Source organism: Gnatocerus cornutus, chromosome 9, assembly GCF_029298725.1.
Source record: "Gnatocerus cornutus isolate USDA-ARS CGAHR chromosome 9, icGnaCorn1.1, whole genome shotgun sequence".
Classification (NCBI taxonomy): domain Eukaryota; kingdom Metazoa; phylum Arthropoda; class Insecta; order Coleoptera; family Tenebrionidae; genus Gnatocerus; species Gnatocerus cornutus.
In genome coordinates this window covers 1179340-1204377 of record NC_142241.1, presented here as the reverse complement: position 1 = coordinate 1204377, position 25038 = coordinate 1179340, and the positions used below count along the sequence as shown (strand labels likewise).

Here is a 25038-nt window from a genome sequence, read left to right as displayed (position 1 = left end):
GAAAAATGTGGGGGAAAGGGCACAAAAAAGAAGAATGTACTAAACTAGCATTCTGCCCTATCTGCAATGTAGCTACAAATGTAAAAGGTTAAAAGAAGCAATAGCCGCGGCAACAAAAGAAAAAGAAAACATTAAACCCCAGGTAAAAAAAAACAAGTTGGCTGAATGAATTAACGCGACACCCCACGCATGGGGTGACGTGCAGCTATGACAAAATTGTAACCAAAGAAGGAAGAGCCTGCATAACAAAAAAGACAACTGGAATAGTAAAAAAGGGGGAAAATAAAAAAATAAGCCTTGTTAAAATAGTGCAAACGAATTGGCTGTTATATCAGTCCAAACATCAAACATGAAAAGGTTTAAAAACCAGTAGAGGAACTGGAAAAAGAGATAGATAAAAATCGTCATAGAAATCACAGAATTTTTGTTAATTAAGGTCATTCCTATTCCCTATAAAATTCAAAAAACATTTTACTGGACACTAGATATTGACAAAGATCTGATAGCGATTGATTACAATACGCAGCGTTATTTTGAAGTCAACGAAAATGAGCTAAATTTTGCTACCAAAACTAAAAATGGATCGTTCATCGTTTCTCCATCTAATGTGCTTAACATTGAGAATAGTTCACAGAGCATCATTGATTAGCCATTAGTCGTAAAAAATTGTCGTCGAACATCTGGAAACAATTATACACGAGCAACTCCTGGTTGTTTATCTTGCCTGGAGTGGCTAGAATTGCAATTACTTGCAATGGCAATCGTCAGAACGTGTATTTAAACCAAACTGGGATCCTGACAATCTCACAAAACTGCATCGTGGCCACGAAGAAGATGACATTAACACCTCGGCGAATGGAAGGCATACCAGTAGTTGCCGCATTTACCAAGGCCATTCCGGTAGATTGGGCGAAGATTGAAAGATCATCAAGGCCAGCGTCGATCTCTCCAATCCAGGATAAGGTCATCAGACCGTCTGACGATCTTCAGTCCTTAAAGTCAGCGGAGGAGGCAATTGACGAAGATCTCAAGAACGTTCATTGGACCAAGATTACTCATCACGCCGTTTTGACAAGCCTACTTACAGTAGTAGTCCTTGTCATTTTAATAATTGTTCTTTTCTTTAGTTGTACGAGACTGCTTCGTTACAGAGGAGAGCGACTCCGCCGCAACCAGCCAGCAGAGTGTGCTCAGTCATCGACAAAGTCGAGATGCAACCACTTTCGTCTTCCGGCGACCAAGAGCTCAACAACACTCCGGCAGATCTATCTTTTCTCGTCCCGGAAAGATGTTAAGGCATCATTGTCACCTTAACAATAGTTTCATTTGTCGACTCAGCAAAACGTAGTTTAATGTGTAGAAACAATTGTAAATAAGTAGGCCAATAGTATGTAAATTATTGTTGAATGGTCAAAATAGAGTGTTAAAATAACATTCATCGAGAGTGGTTGATTATCTCATTTCATCTACCCTCTACCCTTATACTTCCTCAAACAACAGTAATATGCGGGGATTTTAACGCCAAGTCAGAAGCATGGGGCAGCATTAAAGAGGACACAAGAGGAAAATTTCTAGCTGACTGGTTGGCAGCAAAAAGATGAGTGATCCAACTTTCATTAGAAACAACTCTTCCTTCGTGATTCACACTAACAACTAAAAAGTTTGCAAAAAACGTCAGTGGATGGACAACACTTTTAGATCAAAACCTGACTGACCATCTACATATTCTGTTTGATGTTATACTAGAGGAACAAAAAGTAAATATTAAATGGATTTTAAAGAAAAGAGAGTTGGTAAATTTGTAGAACAATTTCAATGGCACATAGGGCGGGAAGACAAAAAAGATAAGATGCTTAATTTTAGTAAAGCTCTAAAAAATGCATATAAGGATAGTTTCCAAAATATAACAACGGGATGTGGACATAAAAGAAGTGTATATTTGGTGAAACAACGATATTAAAATAGCACGGACGAGCTGCCAAAGAGCACGGCGCAAATGGACCGGGGCCAAATCAAAAAATATCTTAGAACTAGACGTACTTAAGAACAAGTACTTTGATAATCAAAGCGAGCGCAAGAAGAAAATACAAGCAGCTAAGGAAGCAGCTTGGAAACAGCTTATTAACGAGCTAGATAAAAGATACCGGAAAAACCAATGTGAGAGGAAGCGCAAAAATTGCTTCAGAAAAGCCAGGTGATACATATAGATCCCTCTAAGAAAACGGATAATAAAAATGAAAACGAATTTAACATGTTTGACGAAGCAGAACTGATGCAGGCAGTTTTAAACTGAAGAAAGCTGTAGGCACGGACGGTATTCCTGTGGAAATAATAATTGGTTTGGTAAAGAATTAGATCACGACCGTACTAATTCTTATAAACCACTTGGTTAAAAGAGACAGTTTTCCGAAAGAGTGGAAAGAAGCTAGGTTGGTCCTTATTGAAAAACCAAAGTTAAATCCTTTAAGCACCCAACAGTATCGGCCCTGCATCCTAAATGCAGTTGATATTTGAAATTTTAATTAAAACAAGACTGGTGAAAGAAATTGAAAACTACGGTGGTCTAGCAACAAATCAATATGCTTTTACGAAAGGAAGATCAACAATAGTCGCTCTAAGAGAACTCACCAAAATCGTTTATAAGTGAAAGAAAAAACATGGAAACATAGAAAACTCTGTATGCTAGTCACTTTCGATGTTAAAAATGCATTCAACTCGGCAGGCTAATCCAGGCCCCTGAAAAATTTAATATAAACTCTTACCTGATACAAATGGTTAAAACCCGGAAAATATGGGCTGGAAAAAAAAGGCCAGGTCAGGTCAGGACGGATATAGGATCGTATCCAAACAACTGAACATTCGATCAGAAAGCCGGCTGAGCACCTGGCCATAGTTGAAACAACTCCCCAACTCAGGCAAGACATGATGAATAAACTACTGGTTTGCCAAACATTTCCGGATGAGTGGAAAACAAGCGAGTTAATTCTGATCCCGAAAAGTGGAAAGAGCCCAGGTATTCCCTCATCCTATAGACCAATATGTCTATTAAACAACGTGAGCAAACTGCTGGAAGAACTTATAGCAGCTAGACTCATTCAAGAAGTAGAAGAAAAAAGGATTCTTTCGGAAAATTAATTTGGATTTCGCGCCAAAATGTCAACAACTGAAGCAGCGAGTCAAAGCCAATTCAAAGAAACGAAATGCAAAATGATGCGCCCTCGTCACACTAGATGTTAGAAATGCTTTTTACACAGCCACGTGGGAAAAAATTATAGCCTGATTGCAAATGAAAAACATCTCTATGTACTTAATAAACTTTATTCTAAGCTACTGTAGTAACAGATTTATTAGGATTAACAATCTCAATTGGAGTATCTGCCAAACAAAGCGTGTTTGCGACTGGATGTCAAAAAACAACCTACGAAAAACCGAGGCTGCCGTTCTATATGTACCTAGAAAAAAGAAAGAGTGAAGTTTAAAATCAAGGATCTAGAAGTGAAACCAGTTAAGCAGCTCAAGTAACTGGGAATAATTTTTGACCAGAACATGAACTTTTCGGCACATACGCTTACATCCAAATACGGTTCAAACTAAGCTGGAAGAGCAATTGCAAATCTTAGCCGCATAATGCCAAACATTCGCGGGCCATCCAGCAACATCAGAAAACTGATACTGAACGAGGTATCAAATTCCATAATCATATACGATTTATTTTGTAGTCCAGTTGAAAAATTGTATCCTTTTCACTAATGATCTCTGCAGATGATGGTGTTATTAATGTTACGCAATGTTACAAAACTATATGTGGTGTCGCAATAAATCAGTCAATCAATCGATCAAATAAGAAAAGCAGTGTATTTTATCAAAATGCCAGAGGTTTACGCTCGAAAACTTGCATATTTTACAACTCAGTCGCTGAAAATAACTTCGATTTTATAGTAATTACCGAATCCTGGTTAACAAAAGGTATTTTGAGTAGTCAATTGTTTCCTGATAAATACTTTGTCTTTCGTAAGGATCGATCGTCTGAATTTACTGATATGTCCAAAGGTGGTGGTGTCATTTTAGCTGCAAACATAAATTTTTATTGTCAAGAAATAGATCTTACAGAAGTGAATAAGATGGTACCATTGATTATTATTGTTAATTTTGTTTTAATTGGAAAACTCGACAGAATTGGATTCTCAAATTCGTTTCTGAAACTATTTAGGTCTTATTTAAGCGATAGAATAATGATTGTACGGTATTCTAACTTTACATCTAAACCATTTGTGCCATTATCTGGTGTACCTCAAGGGTCGAACCTAGGTCCCCTATTGTTTAGTTTGTTTATTAATGATATCACAAATTTTATTCCTTGCAACAAACTAATGTTTGCCGACCAATATCAGATCTGTTCAGGATTGTAAGTATTTACAATTCTGTTTGGTAATGCTAAACTTTTGGTGTAATCGCAATCATCTTTTGCTTAATATTTCGAAGTGTTAAGTAGTTTCATTTTCCAAGAAAAAATCTTTAGTTATTTATGCATACACTTTAAATGGACATACATTGGAAAGACTAGAATCAATAAAAGACCTAGGTATCACTTTCGATCGAGAACTCTCATTTAAGAGTCACATATCTGATGTGATCAATGATGCATACAGAATTTATGGGTTTATTTATAGGAACAGTAAAGACTTTTCAAATTTGAGTACGTTGAAGGTGTTATTTTATTCAATTGTGCGGTCCAAATTGGAGTACGGAGCAATTATATGGAATCCAATTTATGAAATTCACCGTGCCAGGATAGAATCTGTGCAAAAATGTTTTCTTAAATTTATTAGTTATAAATTTGAGGGGGCTTACCCCGTTCGAAGATGTGACCATGACCAGTTGTTAAGTAAATTTTGGTTTACATCTCTTGCCAAGCGAAGAAACATTTTACTTGTTAAGTTTCTATACAATTTGCTTCATAACAAAATCGATTGTATTGAGTTGGTTAGAAACATAAGTTTTAGAGTTCCGAAAGTCAACACAAGAAGCAAATTGTACTTTTATTCAAAGTTCTCGAGGACAAACTCTCAATTAAGATCACCCATAACACAGATGACACAACTGTACAACGTAATATCTGTTGAATGTGATATTCACTTCGATTCAATAAAGAAAATTTGCAACAATGTATTGGGCCATGACTAATGTAAGTAAATTCCCAAGCCAATAAGGCTAACTACGAGGGTTTCTGCTTATCAGTATTTTGGTGTGCATGGGCTTTTGATAACTCCCTTTATAATTGGGCCTTGGCCTGTTAAGGGTTTAAATTAATAATAATAATAATAATATACACGGCTCCGGTGTGGAGTGAAGCTATGAACACTGAAAGAAACAGGGTGATACTCGAAGACACTCAACGCCAAGCACTACTGAGAATAGTTAGCGCTTATGGCACTGCGCCGACAGTCGTCCTTCAGGTGCTGGCTGCAGAACCTCCGATTAACCTCCTTGTGGAGGAAAGAACAGAGACTTAATTTACAATTGTAAAAAATTTTGACTTGCAGACATTCACTAATGGAATTTTCTGCAAATGAGTATTGTGATATGTACCTAGTGCTTAGGGAATGCCGTGGAAATGCTTCGATGCCTCTACTTAGAATATCATCCGAGGAGAAGGCAACCTAGCATGAACGCCATAAGAAGCTTAGATCAAAGGCTAAGGGACAATAGAAGCGCAGTTCCAAATTTAAAAGGAGTTCTTCCTGGCCGTCCAAGAACCACTAGCACTATAAGGACCGAAGAAGCGATTCTTGAAGCCGACAGCTTGATGTACTCGTACCATTTAAAATCATAAATGGTGTTATTAGGGATGAAAAGTTACATCCGAATCATTACACTAAGGTACAGGCTTTGCTTCCCGAAGACTATGCTCTAAGGACGAATTTTTCACGATGGATATTGGAGAAAAATAATTAATTTAAAAAAAAACAATTTGTGGACAGATGAAGCTCTTTTCACAAGGAATGGTATTTGTAATCGACATAATTATCATTATTATGCAGAGGAAAATCCACATGTGACATTTGAACATGGCCATCACCATCGAATTAGTATACCTATTTGGTCGGGCATTATTGGGAATAACGTGATTGGACCACATGTTTTACCTAATAGTTTGAAAGGTGTAGAATTTTTAAACTTTCTTCAAAATGATTTAGAAAACCATTTATTGGTTGATCTTCCTTTGGCTGTGAGACGAGACATGTGGTTGCAGATGGATGGCGCTCCACCTCATTTTGTTCTGCTTGTAAGGCAATGGCTGAACAACAATTATGAAAATAGATGGATAGGACGTTGTTCTCCAAATGCCTGGCCTCCACGTTCGCCGGATCTAAATCCTATGGACCTTTTCTTCTGGAGATACATGAAAGGCATGCTTTAAGAAGTTTAAGACGTTTAAGAATTGAAACAAAGAATTTTTGATGCAGTAAATCATATTAATGACCAAATGTTGGACAGAATTATAGGCAATTTACGCAGACGAGCTGAGGCGTTTGTTAGCACAGGGTCGAGTGTTTGAACATCTTTTATAATTTATGTAATTTAACTTGTTTTGCGTTTTTTGTTATTTGAGAAATAAACTAACATGTTATGAAATAACTAAGTTTCAATAAATTAATTATGACCTAGTACATACATTAATAATTCTGAATTAAAAAATGCGCGTTACTAAGTAACAAGATTTATTAAAATCAATCTTTATAGGTACATATTAGTCAAGTGTTGCTAAATTAGCTCAAGAATACCACTCAATATCTCAAGAAGTGTGCTATTAACAAAAATAATTTTTTCAACAATAGATTGTATTTAACTTTCCAAACATGGTGGTGGAGAGTTTATAAGCGCCTTACGACACATCCTGTATAGTGAGTTGAATTCTCAAAATAATTCACAATATAACAGGAACTAAGACAAGTTGACCCACTGTCAACAGGTCTAACAGTAGTTTTCATTGATTACCAAGATAAATTGTTACAACATTGAATTATAACAATAACTAAATGATTTTAGCCAATCACAGCCCGCGATGAATTTCACATCTACACGAGTTCTAGTTTAAAATGAACTACGTTATGAGCAAATATCTAAATGGTCATAGATAAGGTACTTTATTTCTTTGCACAATTCTGAGATACACGTGCACTAACACCTAAAAAAATTGTAAAAAAATGTTAAAAGAGTTAACAAGTAAAACTAAACGTATAATAAAGCTATGTTCAAACATGGCTCCTTGACCATTTTGTCTCTTTGGACAAATACTTTTACGAGCCCGTTTAACAAAAAAAACTTTTCCATTTTGACTATTATTTTGCAACATTGCGGTCGTGCAATTGCAATCGTGAACCAAACGTTCCACAAAACAGTTGTGATTACAAACAGGAATCCGTTTCAATGGATTGTAAGTTAAAACAACACGGGAAAAATTGTAGTTATCAAAAATTTTCTCTGGTAATTCCTCGATGTTGTTACCTTGTAATTGTAAACGAATGAGACCATTAACTTTAAAATCAGCGAAGACATATTCATCAACTTCAGAAATGTTGTTACACATTAATCCAAGTTGCGGAGATCGAAATTGCAGATGACCAAAGAAACCTTTGGATAAAGTAGAAATATAGTTATTTTGCAAAGACAAAATGCTGAGTTGTTCAATGTTGATGAAACCTGCCGAATTAAAAGTAACCAGTCGGTTGAAAGCAAAGTTTATCAAACTTAGATTGGTTAAATTGACAAAGGCAGCATTTTCGATCGTCAAAATGAAATTTCTATCGAGGTCTAGTTCTATTAATTTTAGATTTGTAAATGTCCCCCTTTTAATCACCTCCAATTTATTGGAACTCATGTCAAGTGTTCGGGAAACTTTTCGTAGTTTTTCAGACAAGCAATTTTCTTCTAACATGGAAATTCCACAGTTTGACAAAAACAAAATTTCAAAATCGCGAGTAAAATGTAAAACGTTGCAAAAAAGTTTCGGAATATTCCGATTCAGAACTTTCAATGTTGTGTGGCTATGATTAGTAGCAGGAAGAGAAATAATTTGTGAACTATAGAATTCTTTCTTAATCGAATCCGAGTATGTTATTTTGTAGTTTAAAACTATTGATTTGGTGTTCAAAACACACAAAATATTACAAATGTACGACAACGAAAGAATGAGGTTTAGTTTGAGCGACATTCTGCTCTGGAATGGCAATGTTCGAGAAAAATAAAAAGTCTGTGGCAGTTAGAAAGTGTTTAAAATTTTTACCACATTATAACTTAAATACTTAAAGTTAAATCATGAGTTGTGTAATTTTGAAACGAATCAATCAATGAGTGACTCAATCGTGTCGTATAAATTGGTTTTAAATTACCCTTCTAAACTCACACGCGGGGTTTAAAAGTCTTTATTTAAAATATACAGGGCGTCCCAGAACTCGCGGCTAGCCGAAAAAGAGCGAATGCCGACAGCAATCAGGACGCCAAAAATGCAATTTGTTTTGTCATTATTTTGAACTCTTGTAACCAAACTTTAACATGCATTTTAAATCATGTCATGCGTGATGATGTCATCCGCAGCTCCCTGAATGCGTTGTCTGAGCTCTGCTTCAGTATTTAGCGGCACAACATAATAACACTTTTGAAGTGACGCCAGAGGAAGAAGTCTAGCAGCTTGCGCCAATCTGTTAATAATTAACCACTCTGTCTAGCCCGATAAATAACACAAGGAATCGTTTAGTTGTCCGTTTAGTTGCTGCTAACGCTGAATTTCGATCGCACTCTCCAAAAATAAGACACATTTTGAGGCATATGAGCCGTATTAAGATATTTGTTAACACCAGACACCAATTAGGAAACCAGCAAGCGAGGGAAACCAAAAGAAACGCCGTTGGATTTCCACTGTGTCAATTGTCCTACCGCCGTGTCACTTGTCATTCAACGCTCGTCAACCAGTAAGTACAATATGAGTTAGATTTATTGAAGCCTGTCATTCTAACGTCAATCAAATTTACAGTGGACCAGATTGTTTATACATTTTTTTTAATGTAAACTTTTACACAATAGCAGAATTTTATGATAACCATATAACGTTAGCTCAGTTGGAAAAGTATATGTCGATTTTACTGTTATGTCACAATAAAACTCACATTTCTCCACCACTATTAATGTTAAACTGACTGGAACTTCGATAAAGACACTTTTGCCACTTGTTAATTACCGTTTTTATTCCCAACTTATTTTGATGGCCTGGACTGAACTTGACAGCGAACTGTCCTGCCTTAATAGACCTCAGTGGCGCACATCAGTTTCTGCAGAAAAGCATAATTTTTTTTTCTCGGAAACGGTGACGTTTCGGAACCTGAAATTTGGCTATTATGTCAAACTGCGTTGTGTGATATTCGGGTTAAAATGTTTGCACTTTATTCGGGTACACCTTGTATTTCTGATCACAATCTTTACATTTAATTTAATAAATTCCCGACTTTTCTGTTGTTCCTACTTGTTCTTTTGGATCGCCTAAAAGACTTTAGAGGCTAGGACCCGAAGTTTGAGATCTAAACCCTAGAAAATTCTTTCCAGTCCTTTTGTCACTGAAGGTGAGCAAGCCATTGTTACAAAAAAGTCTTCTCAGGTGTTTTCTGAAAAGTAGAACATTCATTGACCAAATTTTTAAATCTACATTTTGTAACTTTTTTATCAACAATGTTGGAATCGAAACCGTTACACCTGGCAGCATTTTTAATTAATTTTTATTCTTTTTATAATCTAAATTTGTTTAATGGGAAATTCAAAAACATGTAAACAAGAAAATTCAGACTCACCATCTTATGTCGAGGACAATTATAGGAGCCTGCGGTGATGTAGCGAGAAGTACTAGTTTCTTTCCTATAAACACTATAATCTAATATCTAAAGTTTTGTTTTTTAATATACCAATTTATTATTACAATTTAACTTTACAGTGGTACCTAAGCTTTTTTTAAAACGTATTATTAATATTTCGAATGTAGAAAGTACTCGCAATAAAAGACGTGACGACAAGATTTTATTGAAGATATTCTTAAAAATAACAAAGCAGGACCTTCTAGTGTAACAGAGATTCAACAAAGTGTAGAAGAGAAATACCAACTGTTATTAAAAAATCATGAAAGTCCTCGACAAGTCTTTGCTGAACAGGATCGCAAAATGGAGAAGTTGAAGAACGAAATTGTTTCTATAACGAAAAAAATTGAAGTTCAAATGTGAAAAAATTAGAAAAAGTGTTAAATGACACATTTAGTAAAGCGCAAAGGGATATTCCTGGTTAACAAAAAAAAGAAAGTTATTTGGAAATCAAAAGATATATATAAAGCTTTTGCCTTGAGGTACCTAATGTTGCTTATGCTTGAGAAATTCTCTTAAATATCCGTTACCTCATGTATCAACATTACAAAAATGGGCTGCAAAATTGCATTTCAGGAATGGATTTCTTAAAGATGTTTTAAGTTTTATGAAGATAGCTGGTATATCATTAAGTACATTTGAGAAATTAGCAGTTATACAATTTGATGAAATGAAGGTGGAGTCGGCTTATGAATATGATAAAGCAAAAGATAAAATAATTGGATCTCATAAACAGATGCAGATAATATTGGTTCCGAATGAAACTATTTCGGCTCAATGTAGTAGCATGTGTATCTGACTGTAGCGGAAATCTTGGTCTTTGGAGCAGTTTAAATGTAAATTTTGAGAAACCATATTTTCTTCATTCTATTTTGGGACATATTTTTTTTATTTTGCCGACGTTCCCCATTTGCTTAAATTAATCAGAAACTGGTTATTAGACACAGGCTTTGTATTAAAGAATAAATCTACTGTAAATAGTGAACCATTAAAGGTTTTATTAGCTTATACAAGTAGCAATGAAGTCACAAGTTGTCACAAATTGACGAAAAAACATTTGGAATGCCAAGGACCTGAAAGACCAAACGTGACCTTAGCAGCTCAATTATTGTCCCACATTACAGCAACGGCTCTAATTCATTCAAAAGTTGGTCAGTAAACACAAGAAAATTTATAGAAACATAAGTACCTGGTTTGATATTATCAATTCTTATCCACCAAAAGAAAATCTGCATGTGAAAAAACCTTATGGTTTATTACTGGAAGGTCTAGAAGGTCTAGAGGTCTTCACGATCAACCATCGCCCCTAAATGCAATCCATAGAATCAGATTAATTATGTTAGGGAAAAATCCTGGTTTGATACAAGAGAAAACAAATACTCAACCAGAACAGCTAATAATGCATGAGTATATAGTAGCAAACATTATTATTCAAGCTGGAGTAACCATTTCTCTTCAGCCTCCAGAAAAAGATATTGTAGATCTTAGCTCCTCTTTGTCAATCACAAGTTCGTCCGTTTCTGAGATAAAAAAGCAAATGAAAAAGGTGGTTTCGAATATCTTTGTGGTTGGATAGCAAAGAAATTTAGGGAAAAATTGTCCATACATGGGAGATTATATCAATTATACTGCAGAAAACCACATCTATGGAATGCTGAGTTGGGTTCAACATTTATCATTTAGAAGACTCACACAACCAAGCAAAGGAATGTGAATTTTTTTTAATAGGCTTCACAAGACACGAATAAATAAAGATCCTTTAATTACCAAACGCATTGTGCATTCGATAAAAAATAGAACTTCAGAGGAGCTACATAAAAATCAAATGGTGGAATGGTAAAAGCCATGAACGCAAAACTCTAAAGCGAAAATTAAATGACCTAACAGCAGAAGAAAGAAAACAAGCAAAAAAATGCGAAAAATTGTTAATTAATTTTATGTACTTCCTGTAACCATAGTTAAAGTCAACTGTATTAAGTTTCTTTTTTGTTTCATCAACGCACATCCATGCATTCTGTTTTTTTTACAACTTCTAATTTTCACTGCTTATACTAATTAATTTAATAGTTAATGTTAATGTTGGTACATACAGGATGTCCGGAAAGTGGCGCACCACCTTGAAAGGGGGTAATTGGGTGATACCAAAGAGTACCAAAAAAATGTTAAAAAAAATTCCAGTCTCTCTGTTTTTGCAGGAGGACCAAAAGAAAATTAGGAAAATGGCAACACTGCTCAACTGTTCCCCCAATAATTTAAATTTCTAGTATTCAAAGTCATAGTAACGTTGCTATTGTATTGTTGGCGTTAGTCAGGTTGGTTCATGAACGAGTCATGTAACTATGGTTTCATGTGAACGATGCCACACTGATGGAGATTGTTGATTCAAAAATCTTGCTTTCAGGCATTTCTTACAAGATTTTTCCGATTTTTTTGCACTATGCCTTTGCGCAAAACATCCTTTAGGTAACAAATTCATTTGAACCTAAAATTATTGCTCGGAAATCGTTAATTTTGACATTAAACTTTTACTCTTTAATCCATCATATCTCGAAAAATTGAAGACATGGATTTTTTTTAACATTTTTTCGGTGATCGGTGGCATTGTCCGATGATACAGTTTCACGGTGGTGCTCGACTTTCCGGACAGCCTGTATGTATGTATATTGAATCTGCCATATTTTTATTATAAAATATTCTTTTAGTGTTAAAAGTTTTGTTATTTCAGTAACTTGCCTAATCTTCCATTTAGGTAGTTACGTTTCTTTATGAAGTAGGTACGTAGTTTAAGAAGAACAGTGACTAATAAGTTAATAATAATAACACTGGTCAACAGTGATTTTGTTGCCCTTGATGTAAGAGTGGTTTAGAATACTTCTATGCCAACAATTCACGAAACTATGAATGGTTTTGGAAAATTGGCCACCTCCCCTAAGAAAACTTGTCAAATCTCCGATCCCAACCGCATCAAGGGGGAAAAATTTGGCCTTATTAAAGAATGACTTTGCTGAATACGAGAAGCCAACGTCTCAGAGCTGTGGTGGAAGCAGAAGACTCCACCACGACAACTATGCGAAGCTGCAGGAAGCGCCTGATGGGAGAGAAACGAAAACATCTCTACCATCTGGAGAGCATAGAGAGGGCCCTGCAAGAGCTCAACAAAAAAGAAGAAAAGCTGCTTCAGGTGACTAACATGAAGCGAAAGAAACTAAACACTGAAGCGGCCAATCTTAATGTACAGGTGCAAAAATGCAACATTGTAATTGAGCAAATATCAAAACAATTGTATTAAACTATTTTTTTTAATATTGATTTTCATATTTTACTAAAAATCTGTAAAATTGAGAAAGAAGTAGCAAGTATATTGTCAAATATCTTTTTTTTTGGAAAATATTACAAATTGTATCGTTTGAATGGTTAATTAATGTACATAGAAGTTGAAAAAGAAAAAAAATTATAAAACTTATGTTAAACTTTAAAAAAAGGCATTTTATAAGCACGTCTTTTAAATTTTGTATGCCCCTATTTACTGAAAATCTTGAAGCAATTCAACTTTTGTTGGTCACGTGGCGTGCACAAAAGCGAATTTTAACATAATAATAAACACTTTATTATAATTCGTGTTCTGAGACTCAAAGTCAAAATTATTAAAAAAAAACATAAAAACGAGAGCCAATTCAGTACTTTCGAGAATATATTCGAAAACTATGGTCTTAAAAACATAGAAATCCGCAGATATTAAGGGCAACAAAAATTTTTTTTTTTTGTTGAGCTGTGTAATAAATCATTATTAATTTTTTAATGGTAACTTTTGTATTCAAGTTTAAGTGCAATAATTTTTCTTCGCTATAAGAATTTTAACAATTAAAACATGTAAAAACAGTAAAAATTCTGTTGAGACCTTGAGAGTTAAACACGGCTGGCGCGTTTTGGACTAATGTGACAGAAGAGATAGTGTTTATCGTTCTGAAGATTGTTTTTGCCATTTTCTTCTTAATTTTTTCCATGTTCTTTCCTTTTCTTGTTTCATCTTACTGTTTGTTCTTGATCTTGAGAATTGGTATTCTTCGTAGTTTCCTATATTTGTATTTGAAAGGTATTTCTTTAATATTTGTTTCTTGTCTTTTATTGTTAATTTTGTAATGTGTGTAGGTAATTTATTGAAAACCAATTGAAAATAAATCAAATGGCATATTTTTCTCCTACTACCTAAATAAAAATTTCGTGAATCACCGTTACAACCATCATATACAGAATGTTTTTGAAATGCATGTATAAAACAGATCTGCGCTATTCCAGAATTAGTTTGAAGTTTGAAAAACCAATTTTTAAATCAAAAACTGACAAAGTAGAATTAACCTCAATAGTCATACATTCAACACCTCTTAACCAGCAACCCCATTTTTTGTTCACTTTTTAATCAGTGGCGCCCAAACAAATTTACTGAAATTTTTGTGTATTTTTATCTCGAAAACAAAAAGATTTACTAATAGTATATTATAATACAAGTTTATAAGCAAGCCTTTAAAACACGCACGACGAGTTTAAGAGCACGACTCGTCAGCGGAGTGCTTTTAACGTCGTAAGTGTTTTAAAGGCGCTTATAAACGAGTGTTATACGCTATTTTTTATTACACCTATCCATTTACAATCCTTTAGGAGCATTGAAAAAACGTGAATTTACACAATAAAACTATCAAAGGTTAGCAATTGTTTGTTTACGTTGATAAGCACATTTTTTCACTTTTGTAAAAATCCGTTCAGAAAATGAGTGAAGTTTTTTGCACGCTTTTGCGTGTTCTAATTTAGGATTATGATGCAGGTATAATAAAAAAGTGATTAAAGTTTTTCATTCTTTTGTTTCTAATTTAAATTTCAGTTTGGTACATAAAGCGAGCCGGAAAAAGTCACCTTACGAACCAATCCAGATTAAAAATGGCCCTTTTAAGCGCATCCATTATTTCAAACGAATTAATTTTTCGCCATACTCAATTTTTGAAATGTGTCCTGCCTTCAAAATCTGTAATCAAGTGAAAGTTAAACAATTTTTGCAGTCTTTGAGAAACAGCATTTAAATTCAATTCCATAAGCTTCGAATAACGGGTAAGCCAGGAGGGTTTTGCCTCACCCGAATTTCGATTTTTTTTTGCATCATCATTATCTACAAAGGAATTTGATAATGTGGTTAAAATCTTTGCACTTTATTCGGATTCACCCTGTATATCGACGTTTTCGAAAGTAATTTTGAAAACAACCGCTATCTATAAATGATCTTTTCGCGTAGATGTTTTCGTTTAATATAATTCGGTTTCTACTTAATTCTCATACATACAGGTGTCCCAGAACGCTCGAACTTCCTTTTAATGAGAAATTCTCCATCAAAATCTGAGTTGATTGACGTATCGCACAATGTTCAGGCATTTATAGTATTCAAGTTACAAGCAATTTAAGTTGGCCAATCACAGCTATTTCATAGGTGACCTGATCCGGTTTTTTTTTGAACGCTCGATAGCAAACTCAATAAAACTATTGAATACATTTTTTTTTAAATAGAAGTAGTTTTTTGATATAAAGCAAATCTTTAGAATAAACACAATTAGCAAAATTGTAGTATAGAATGAAGATTTATTTGAGAGAAAAAAACCTCCATCACAATTAAAAAAAAAGTTTTTTTTTATTATTTCTTTCATAAATTGTATAAAGAAAAGAGAAATGGACTTTACCTCACAAAAATGCTTATTTTAACTGATAATTTTCTATGTGATTATATGAGCGCTATATAAAGGAAAATTCTCTCCTTTCAAAAATAAATGAAGGTTTATTTAAATTGTCATGTTAATTTTTATCATTTCTCGAATACTATTAAACTTAATCGATTTTTGTTTTGAAATTTCCCATCAGTATTGCTGCTCTCTGGGGTGCGAGTGCTTGGCGAGCTTGTATACAAGGTGTTTTTAAAAAGCATGTACAAAAAGTTCTGCGCTATTCCAGAAAGGGCATAAAGAGGTACAAAAAAAAATTTAAATTAAAAATTCACAAGGTAAAATTAACCCCAATCCATGAATGGCTTGTTTCCAAAGCAACCAGCAACTCAATTTATTATTCACTTTAAATTAGTAGCGCACTTGCAAATTCATTGAAATTTTTGTGTAATTTTATCTCGAAAACCAAAAGACTTTTACTAAAACTCTTAATAGGCTCAATTTGTGACAAGGAATTACCACATTCATTTTATACATGCCCCTTAAAAACACCTTGTATATAAAACGATGTTTAATGCTTAATAAACAAACGAAATAACTTTGACGTACAAAGAATTTTTTATGCGACTTAAACTAAAAATGGAATTTTTAGGCCTCAAAAGCAGCTTAAAAGTAAGTTTTTTCTGGCCGCAATCATTTTTGGCCAATCTACAGTATGTCCCCGGATTGAGTTCACCAGAGGGAAAAAAACTTTATTTTTCATTTTACAGAAAAATGACAAAGGAATAATATTTTTTGCTTAATTTAAAATAAATAAATCTTTAATTAAAACTTTAATATTATCAAGCTGTGTTCTGGAAATCTTAATTTAAATTTTAATTTAGCAAAAAATGTCAAAGGAATGAAATTTGTTTCTTAACTCAAACCAATTTCTACTATTTGATTGGCCCATTACCTGTTTTAGCACATAGTTCAATTCTAACTCGTAATTTTTTCGACTGTTTCGATTTTTCTCAATTATTGTAAAGGATGCAATTGCATTTTTTTCCAATTTTTTAATACTTACACATTATTAGGAAAATTTTTCTTTAATCTTTAACGCACTATTTCATTTTGTGAATCCACACACAGCCTGCTATTATTTGAATACGATTACAAAAGTTAATAAATAAAAATTATGAAAAAATTAATTTTAAGAGTACAAACTAATAATTTTGAAATTTTAATTGCAGATTTATCTGTTTTGAAATAAGCAAAAAATGTTATTCCTTTGTCATTTTTTTGTAAAATGAAAAATAAACTTTTTTTCCCTCTTGTGAACTCAATCCGGGGACATACTGTATAGTGGCGCCATCTATCCATAGTTTTGCTTATTACATCAAGATACCGACATTACCCCCAATTTTTTAATTTTTTGGTTAAAATAAAATCGACAAACTGCTGTAAAGTGCAACAAAGACGTGTTGAATTATTGAAAATGAACATGTCTAGCAGTGCTGCTGCAACATCAAACCTAATTAAGAAAATATGAACTTTTTTGAAGGATTTATAAATATTTACAATTATTCAGTTGTTATAAATGATGAAATCAATAAATCATAAATAAAAATTAATTAACTTGTAAATTTAATGATGTCGCCTAAAAAATCTTGTGAGTATCACGGCCAAAAAGTGCCATTTTGCCCTCGCCTTCTTTCTGGCTAGCGCCCATTAAGAAAAGGCTCGGCCAAAAAAAAAACACTTTTTGGCCTTGGTACACAAATGGCCTATTATCATGTAAAAATAGCTAAAAATATTCACTTCACCTATTGTAAATCTTGGAAACTATTACAGATATTGAACAATACTTTGCGCCATCGTTTTTCTCGGCCCATTTTCCTTTCGAAAAAGGTCATAAATGCCCATAATTCGATGGGCGATTTTGGACTTAATCGATAAAAATTTTTCAATTTTTTGTATTTGGGCCAAAACTAGTAAAATATTTGTCCGATCGATCTCAAATTTGTTCAGTCCAAAAATCGAAATACAAAAGTCTCAAAAACCATAAATAATGCGTAAAAAACGCAAGAAAAACAATGGTAAACGGCTTTAACTCGGTTAATTATGGTTTTTATTTAATACGTCGATTTGGAGCACAGTTTTAGAATCTGCGCGAAATTCTGCGTAAAACGAGACAAAATAACGCAAGTTTGCTTCAAAAATAAGCGAGATATCGACCGAACTAGATTTAGAAAATAAGTCCAGAGGGAGTTTACTTTGGTCGAAGAAATTACTTTTTTCATATTTTTTAAAATCGAATTAAATAAATTTGCAAGTTCAATCATCCCCAATAACATCACGAATGCTTCAATATCTATTTCCTTATTAATTATTTAATTTATTCAATTAAATGAAAATTACTGCGTTTGCGAAAACTGGACAACGATTAGTTCAGTTGTGTTCATTTGTGTTATGTTAAATGTTTGAATTTAATAAAAATATTGTTTCTGTCTGCTTCGGCAAAACTTTTGATTCCAACTATATGGAAAAAATGGATACTTTTCGTAAACCATTTTTAAAACTTGAAATTAAACTAGCGCCTAAAATTTTAGTTTTATCAAATAAAAAAGAGTTTAGGGCCTTTTAGCCTGTTCATTGTGATTTTACGAAGATACATAATAAATATATTATAGGTGAGATACAAAATTGTTGAATTTCATCCCAAATTAGCTAGCAAATTTTTCGACGCCGTGACACTTTTAAATGCATTGATTGCATTTGTAATTCTTTTTCAATGTTTTTATTGTTTTGTAATGTTTATTAATTCTTACGGCTGATTGTTATTGTTTTTGTTCTTTGTTATTCCACATTTATATAAACAGTTTTTTAGCTTATTTTAAACAAACTTTTTAAGTTTATTTTAAAACAAAACGTAGATCTTTTTACATGAAAGATGTTTTGCACAATTGTTAAAAATGATGGACAGTTTTTTTCACAATTTTATTATTTGGATTAACCGTGCCGTGTCGGCTTTAATACCCCTTGCCATACAACAACCCATTTAAATTACGCGTCTATTCAATTTTCAAACGAACAAATTCGTGCGCTGCGCATTCAGATAATAATCGTTTATGCAGGACGCAGGACCGGTCTTGCCGAGACACAACCTAAAAACTTGCGACCTCGATACAATACAAACCGACAGGAAGTCACTTTAGTTATAGCAGCCGTCAAGATAATCTGGCGCTGACCTGCTCAGATGACTTGACTTTTAAGGGTTTTTACGACGGTGCGGTTGAGGGGTCATAAATTTCGGCTCTGAGGCCTGGGTTGTCACTCAAACACTGCTTAGGGGTTCGCAATTAGGAGTAGTCTTATTTTTATAAATACTATTGATTTTCTAATAAGAAAACGCGTTTTCGTCGTCTTGTTATTTTGAATCGTTAGAGTTATAATTTTCGGTTACGTTTTAAGTTATTATAAGTATTATATTAAGTATTTTGTTCCGTTGTATTACAAAAATTACTGGAAAAAATACGTTCGACGTCGGAATTATTATAGCTAATACCGTCTTTTGTACAATACACATAGACTTAATATTAATCCCACAATTTGGGACTGTTTTTTTACTCAGAAGTAAATAATAACAATAGTAACGATGGTACTTACTTTACAATTAGTGCTGACTAATTTTGGAGAAACCCCCCCTTAAGGTTCAAGTGAACCCACAAATGATACCATTCTCCTACGAGAGATGGCACAATTTAAAATGTAAATGTTACAGTTTAATTTGATTTTTTATAGTATCATATGTTTTACCATGATGCTCTTGTGGAGTACTACTATTGATCAATAGGGTGCGCTGTTTTGGGGAGTGAGGTACGGTGGAGTTAAGTCAGAGAGTTGAGACTATTATTACTAGAGAATGAAAATCTGGTAGAGGGGGTAACCAAAACTGTTTATGGAAGGGCGCCATATTGGAAATAGCCAAATGCTGTGTTTTGGGCATGGTGTAAATGGGGGTTGCCTACTAATAAGGGGGTGCATACAAGATAAATAAATAAAACTGTTGTTTTATGAAAAAAAACATGTCTATAAATCATTAAATTCATTATTATTTTTTATCAACAATTGATAAACAGTTCAATATTTTGTTTAACTTAAATAAACTTAAAAAAATATTATACTAATTATGACACTGCCCGATAAATTCAAACTAATTTTATCTGCCCTTTTTGAAAGTTGATGTAATCTAAACAAAGTACAAAACACTTTTTTTTACCTTTTGCTTTCGTATCACGTACAACCATAATCTGTCAATTTGAAAAATAGTTAAAAAATATAGAAAAGAGGTTGTTTTTGCAGGTTTTATTATATTACGTATTTATTGCAATAAATATTTAAACTATATCAAGAAAAACGAAAATTTTAAAACAATTAAATAAAAGAAATTATTATGCAGATCATAAATCATAAATTATCTGACCGCCAATTTTGATGCAAACTTTTGCGCTCACAAAAATTCGTTCTTTTTATATTAGTTTTGAGTTAATTGGATTTAAGCAGTCTAAAGTATTTCGTTTGGAAAACAAAAAAGTTTAATACTTACAAAGTCATAAGCTACTTGATTTAAAAATTAGTAGCAAAACAAATGAATCGCAACAATTATGATGATACACAGGTCTTCTTAAATTACGAAAAAAATATTATTGTTTTGTTTATTGTTTAATTTGTACATGCTGTAGACCAAAACTTTGCATAAAATTTGAATCGCTCTCAATAGAAAGAATAAAAGTGATATCAAATTGATTGAATTTATTATTACTGGTGTTTAAATAAATCAATTTTGGTTAATTTTTGTCTAAAACTTTTCCGAGACAATTTAAAACTAAACTGTCTATTGATGTGGTTGAGCCGTATCTTTAAAAACATAAAAATAAATTGTTTAATCAGTACATTGAATCAAATTTGGTTGCATACATTCCAAGAAAGACTATTTCCAACATGGCGCCCTTGTTAAAACATCCCCACCACCACCTTTTCATTCTCTAGTAATAATAGTCTCAACTCTCTGAGTTAAGTAGAGTTGGGCACGAAAGAATAAAAATATATAATATAATATAATATAATATAATTGAAGAGTTCGGGTGTAAAAAATAATTTTCGGACTTGTTATTTTATCCATATTTTTATGCGTTAGAATATGCGATTTAAAAGCAGCTCTTTTAAATATTAGTTTTTTATAATTGAATAGTGTTACGCAACAAAGATCCAGCCACTGTTGTTTAAAAACGGAGATTATGGCTATTCAAGCCTTAATTTTACCGATTCTGTAGTGCAAAATTGCAGTAACACTAATGAAGCAACTCATTTGGACTATTAGCTTTAAGAATTTTAGGTCCATATGAGACTTAACAGATGGTGGAAGAGGTACATCAATTTTTTTTGTGGGCTGGATCTTTGTTGCATAACACCATTCAATTATTGTTATGATATTAAATTTTTATTTTTTGAAATATTTTTCGGCTCTTTGTAACATGTTTTACGTCCGAACTAACATAAAAGTACACCACACTATGATACTAAACATATTAATTTTTATACTTCTTTAATAAAAATTATAAATGTTAATTGACAAAAGGTACGTATTGTTGCAGATGTCCTAATCAACAATTACTCATAATATGTATTTTTAAACACAAATTCTTAGACGACATTTTTCTAACATTTAAAAAAAAATATGAAGTTTTACACTATTGACGACAACGAAATGTGTACGGCAAATTGTCTATTTATCATAATTAATGACAGTAGTTAGTTAAAATCGGCTAAACATTGAAATGAAGTCGAAAAAACAAGAGCCATTGCAAAATTTGAAGATAACCAGTCGTCAAGAGCAGTGGCTGCTGATTAGTAAAGGTAATATAAAATGTTTAGAGAAAAATCAAAACAAACGTCACTGCTCAAAGCCTCATTTACATTATGGAAATTAAGAGAAGAATAAAAAAAATAAGAAAAAAATACAAATAAAAACTAACTTTCTTATAGGATAAATCAGAACATAATACATGGTCCGGCAACACTTATGGACATCCCCAAAATCGCCTTTAATTTCAAAGATAAAAATATGCAAATCTACATAAAATCTGACGCAAAAAATTGTTTTTTATTACCGTTAGTTTGGCGTCGCGACGTGTGATAATGTTTAGCGATTTTTGAGTTGAGTTGAATAATTCAAATTCTTTTCAGCATAACTGCGATAAAAATATATCAATTTTTATTTTAAATCTAATATGTACAAATAGTGTGTAAAATTTGAAAAAAACCTATCAACTTAGTTTTGAAAATTGCAAACTACATTTATTGTACATTTATTGTAAGAAGATCAATTTCAATTAACGCGGGCGTGTTTAATTTTTCTGGACCCTACAAATTGTTAATTAACATCAAAAAGACCACAATTTAATTTTACGATTTAAAGTGAACTAAATGACATTTGTGATACAAGATGTTGACATTTGGTATAAAAGTAGTTTCGAATTTTGACTATAAATTAGAAAACTAACTTGATAAAACAGCATTTTTGTTTCTCATCACACTTTGAAAACAATATTCAGAAATTACGACTAAGATATTAAAAAAAAATATCAAAGATTGGTTCCATAAACTCTCACAAATCGCTAAAAATTACATTTTTAAAGCGAGCGTCACAGCCGCCAAAACTATTAGCTAGATTTTTCTGCATCTTGCACAATATTATGAAGGGAAGAAATACAAACAGTAGCAACTTTAAATAAGTTTTTGTCTCTGTCAACACATGCATCTTTAGGCTAAAAATAAATCTCCAGTCGAACATATAATTTTTTCTGCATTTCGTAAGAACAAAGCTTATAGAGTATTTTAATGGGCAATTGTATAAATCACACAGCGTGTTTGATGCAGTTTTTTGCCGGTAAGAAAGGAATCTATCAACAAGGCGACGAAAGCGCATTCTATTATAAGATAGAAAAAATAATTTGAATTATTTCCAGGCCGTTTGGGGACACCACTTCCTATAGCATAGTTTTTGATCGAAATGTGTCATAGTATCCCAGCCTTAATTATTTTTTTTTCGACTATTCTGTGCTACAAAGTGTATTTGATTGATCCTAATTTATGGTAAAAATATGAGAGAAATATGTAAATAACTTGTATATTGAAAAAAGAAGAAATTATAGTAGATATTAACGAAAGTTATCAAAAAATACACATATATCAAAAACTGTAAATTCAAAAATTATAAAAAAATTCCCACATTTTTCTGAGTTTGCAAGACAAGTCATGTTAAAATTTGAAGAGAATCTAACCACCAGTTTAAAAGAAAACAGCTAAAAAGTACCTAAAAACTAAGTTTTTTGAAATTATCTTGAAAACCGCAGGACAGATTTTTTTTAAATTTTATGTGATGATTTAGAATAAAATTTTACATCTTCAGGATTTTTTTCAAAATTTTTGAATTTACCGTTTTTGAGATAGGGGGTACACTTGAACCTTAAATGTCATACCTAGCTATAATCCAAGCGTAATTCCCTGACCGTACATTTTCAGGATTTAGGTAATTAGTCAAATATTGGAACCAATAAGATTCTGTTTTTGAAAACAGAAAACATTCCCTACTTTTTTTTGCACATTAAGTTAGTCTTACTCTAAACGTCAGAATATCAACTGGCTTCTGATTAGCAAAGTGATTTTGTGTGATATTAAAAAAAAAATGTGGCGTCCAGTCGAGGATCAAGTAGCAAATAGTGACATCGACGTCGAAACAGTTAGCTGTGAGGAAGACAACGCCAACGCAGCACATGTGTCGGTAGAAGAAGATGCTACAAGAAATTTTCAAGAAAAAAGACGCCACAAATTTCTAAGCAACGACGCGAAGGAGATAATTAAAAGTGTTTTCCAATTTTTCGTGGAAGAAAACAAAGGTGACGAAAGAGGAATAATAAAAAAACATCATTGCTTCTTCAACAGTGCAAAAAATTGTGAGGAATGAAATTCAAAGTCGGAAGGTGCGCTCAGATTCTGGAGTATTTCGGACTTTAGATGATGTAAAAGATGCCGAAATGATTCGGAGGACACTTTATGATTTTTATAAAAATAAAATTGCTCCCACCGTGTGCCTCTTGTACACAGAATTGAAGAGCAATAATATGATTAGTTGTTCGGAAACTAGCTTGAGGCGTTTTTTGACAAAAATTGGCTTCAGGTACAAGAAAATTAACAAACGAGTCGTTATCATGGAGTCTGAACGACTAAGGAAATGGCGCTACGAGTATCTGAATGGTATAAAAAAATTCCGAGAAGAAAACAGACCAATTTTCTACTTGGACGAAACGTGGTACGACACCCATGACACGGCTCAACGTGGATGGACCGACAGCTCGAAGAGGTGTTCTTTCGATGTACCAAAATCAAGAGGGGAACGTGTTATTATATTGAACGTGGGTTCCGCAGATGGATGGCTGCATGAAGATGCCTTACTGTTAGCTGCGACCAACATTAAGGACGCAAAAGTTGATTACCACGAAAATATGTCTGCAAATATTTTTAATGAGTGGTTTGAAACAAAACTGATTCCTCACCTTCCACCAAACAGTATTATTGTGATGGATAATGCTAGCTATCATTCGCTACAATTACGAAAAATCCCGAATAATTCTAGCCGAAAAGATGAAATCCAGGATTTTTTGCATGAAAACGACGTCTACTTCGAAGAAAATTACAGAAAGTCAGAATTAATCGAAGTTCTTCGCACCAAAACATATAGCAAATCATACCATATTGACGAGCTTGCAAAGAGACATGGACACACCGTTCTAAGGCTGCCTCCATATCATTGTGTGTTCAATCCTATTGAACTGATTTGGTCGGAGTTGAAGGCACACATCCGGCGAAATAATACAGCGCCCAAATATAAGAAGATTTATCGATTTCTCGGGTGGAAAACGCAACTTAAATAGAGATGAACGTTCGATCGATCATTCTATTAACTTTCAAGCCGGCGTGCAGCGTCGTATCGACCGCACATGGCAAACATTACTGTCGATGGCGCTGCTTTTAGCAGTTTGTTTTTAACTTCTGTCTTATTGTAATATTTTGACATGTATATTAGATTTTGTTATACGGCAGAAAAGTGGTACTTTTTGTCCAGCAATTAAACTGCAGTAGCAAGGCGAAGCGTAGCGAAACAAAGCCACTTTTCGGCCAAATAACAAATGCTACTTTTTCTCCAAACCTTAGATTTATTTCCACGACCGACAATGAGTGAATGCAAATTGAACTATAAACATGGATGGAAATAAAAATTTCTTTTCTCAAATAAAAATTTGAGATTCTTTTTTTTCAAACTAATATTCAAGAATTAATAGACAAATTGTCACAAAATTAATGGAGAAAAATGTTTCCTTGCTAACCTCCAAAAT

General features: G+C 33.1%; 1 protein-coding gene across 1 annotated transcript; it reads left to right on the top strand.

Moving 5' to 3' along the window:
* Positions 1–5614: 5614 nt before the first annotated feature.
* On the top strand, positions 5615–24576 carry LOC148167678 (uncharacterized). The gene is made up of 2 exons (XM_088045118.1): positions 5615–5808; positions 23823–24576. The coding sequence occupies exons 1-2, from the start codon at positions 5615–5617 to the stop codon at positions 24574–24576; spliced, it is 948 nt and encodes a 315-aa protein (XP_087901244.1).
* Positions 24577–25038: the final 462 nt, after the last annotated feature.

Excerpts from the sequence above, each read along its gene's own strand:
- LOC148167678 (XM_088045118.1), top strand. The coding sequence starts at position 5,615 with ATGCTTCGATGCCTCTACTTAGAATATCATCCGAGGAGAAGGCAACCT. Across the intron at positions 5,809-23,822 it reads CTTGAAGCCGACAGCTTGAT|GTACAAGAAAATTAACAAAC; the intron begins GTACTCGTACCA and ends AATTGGCTTCAG.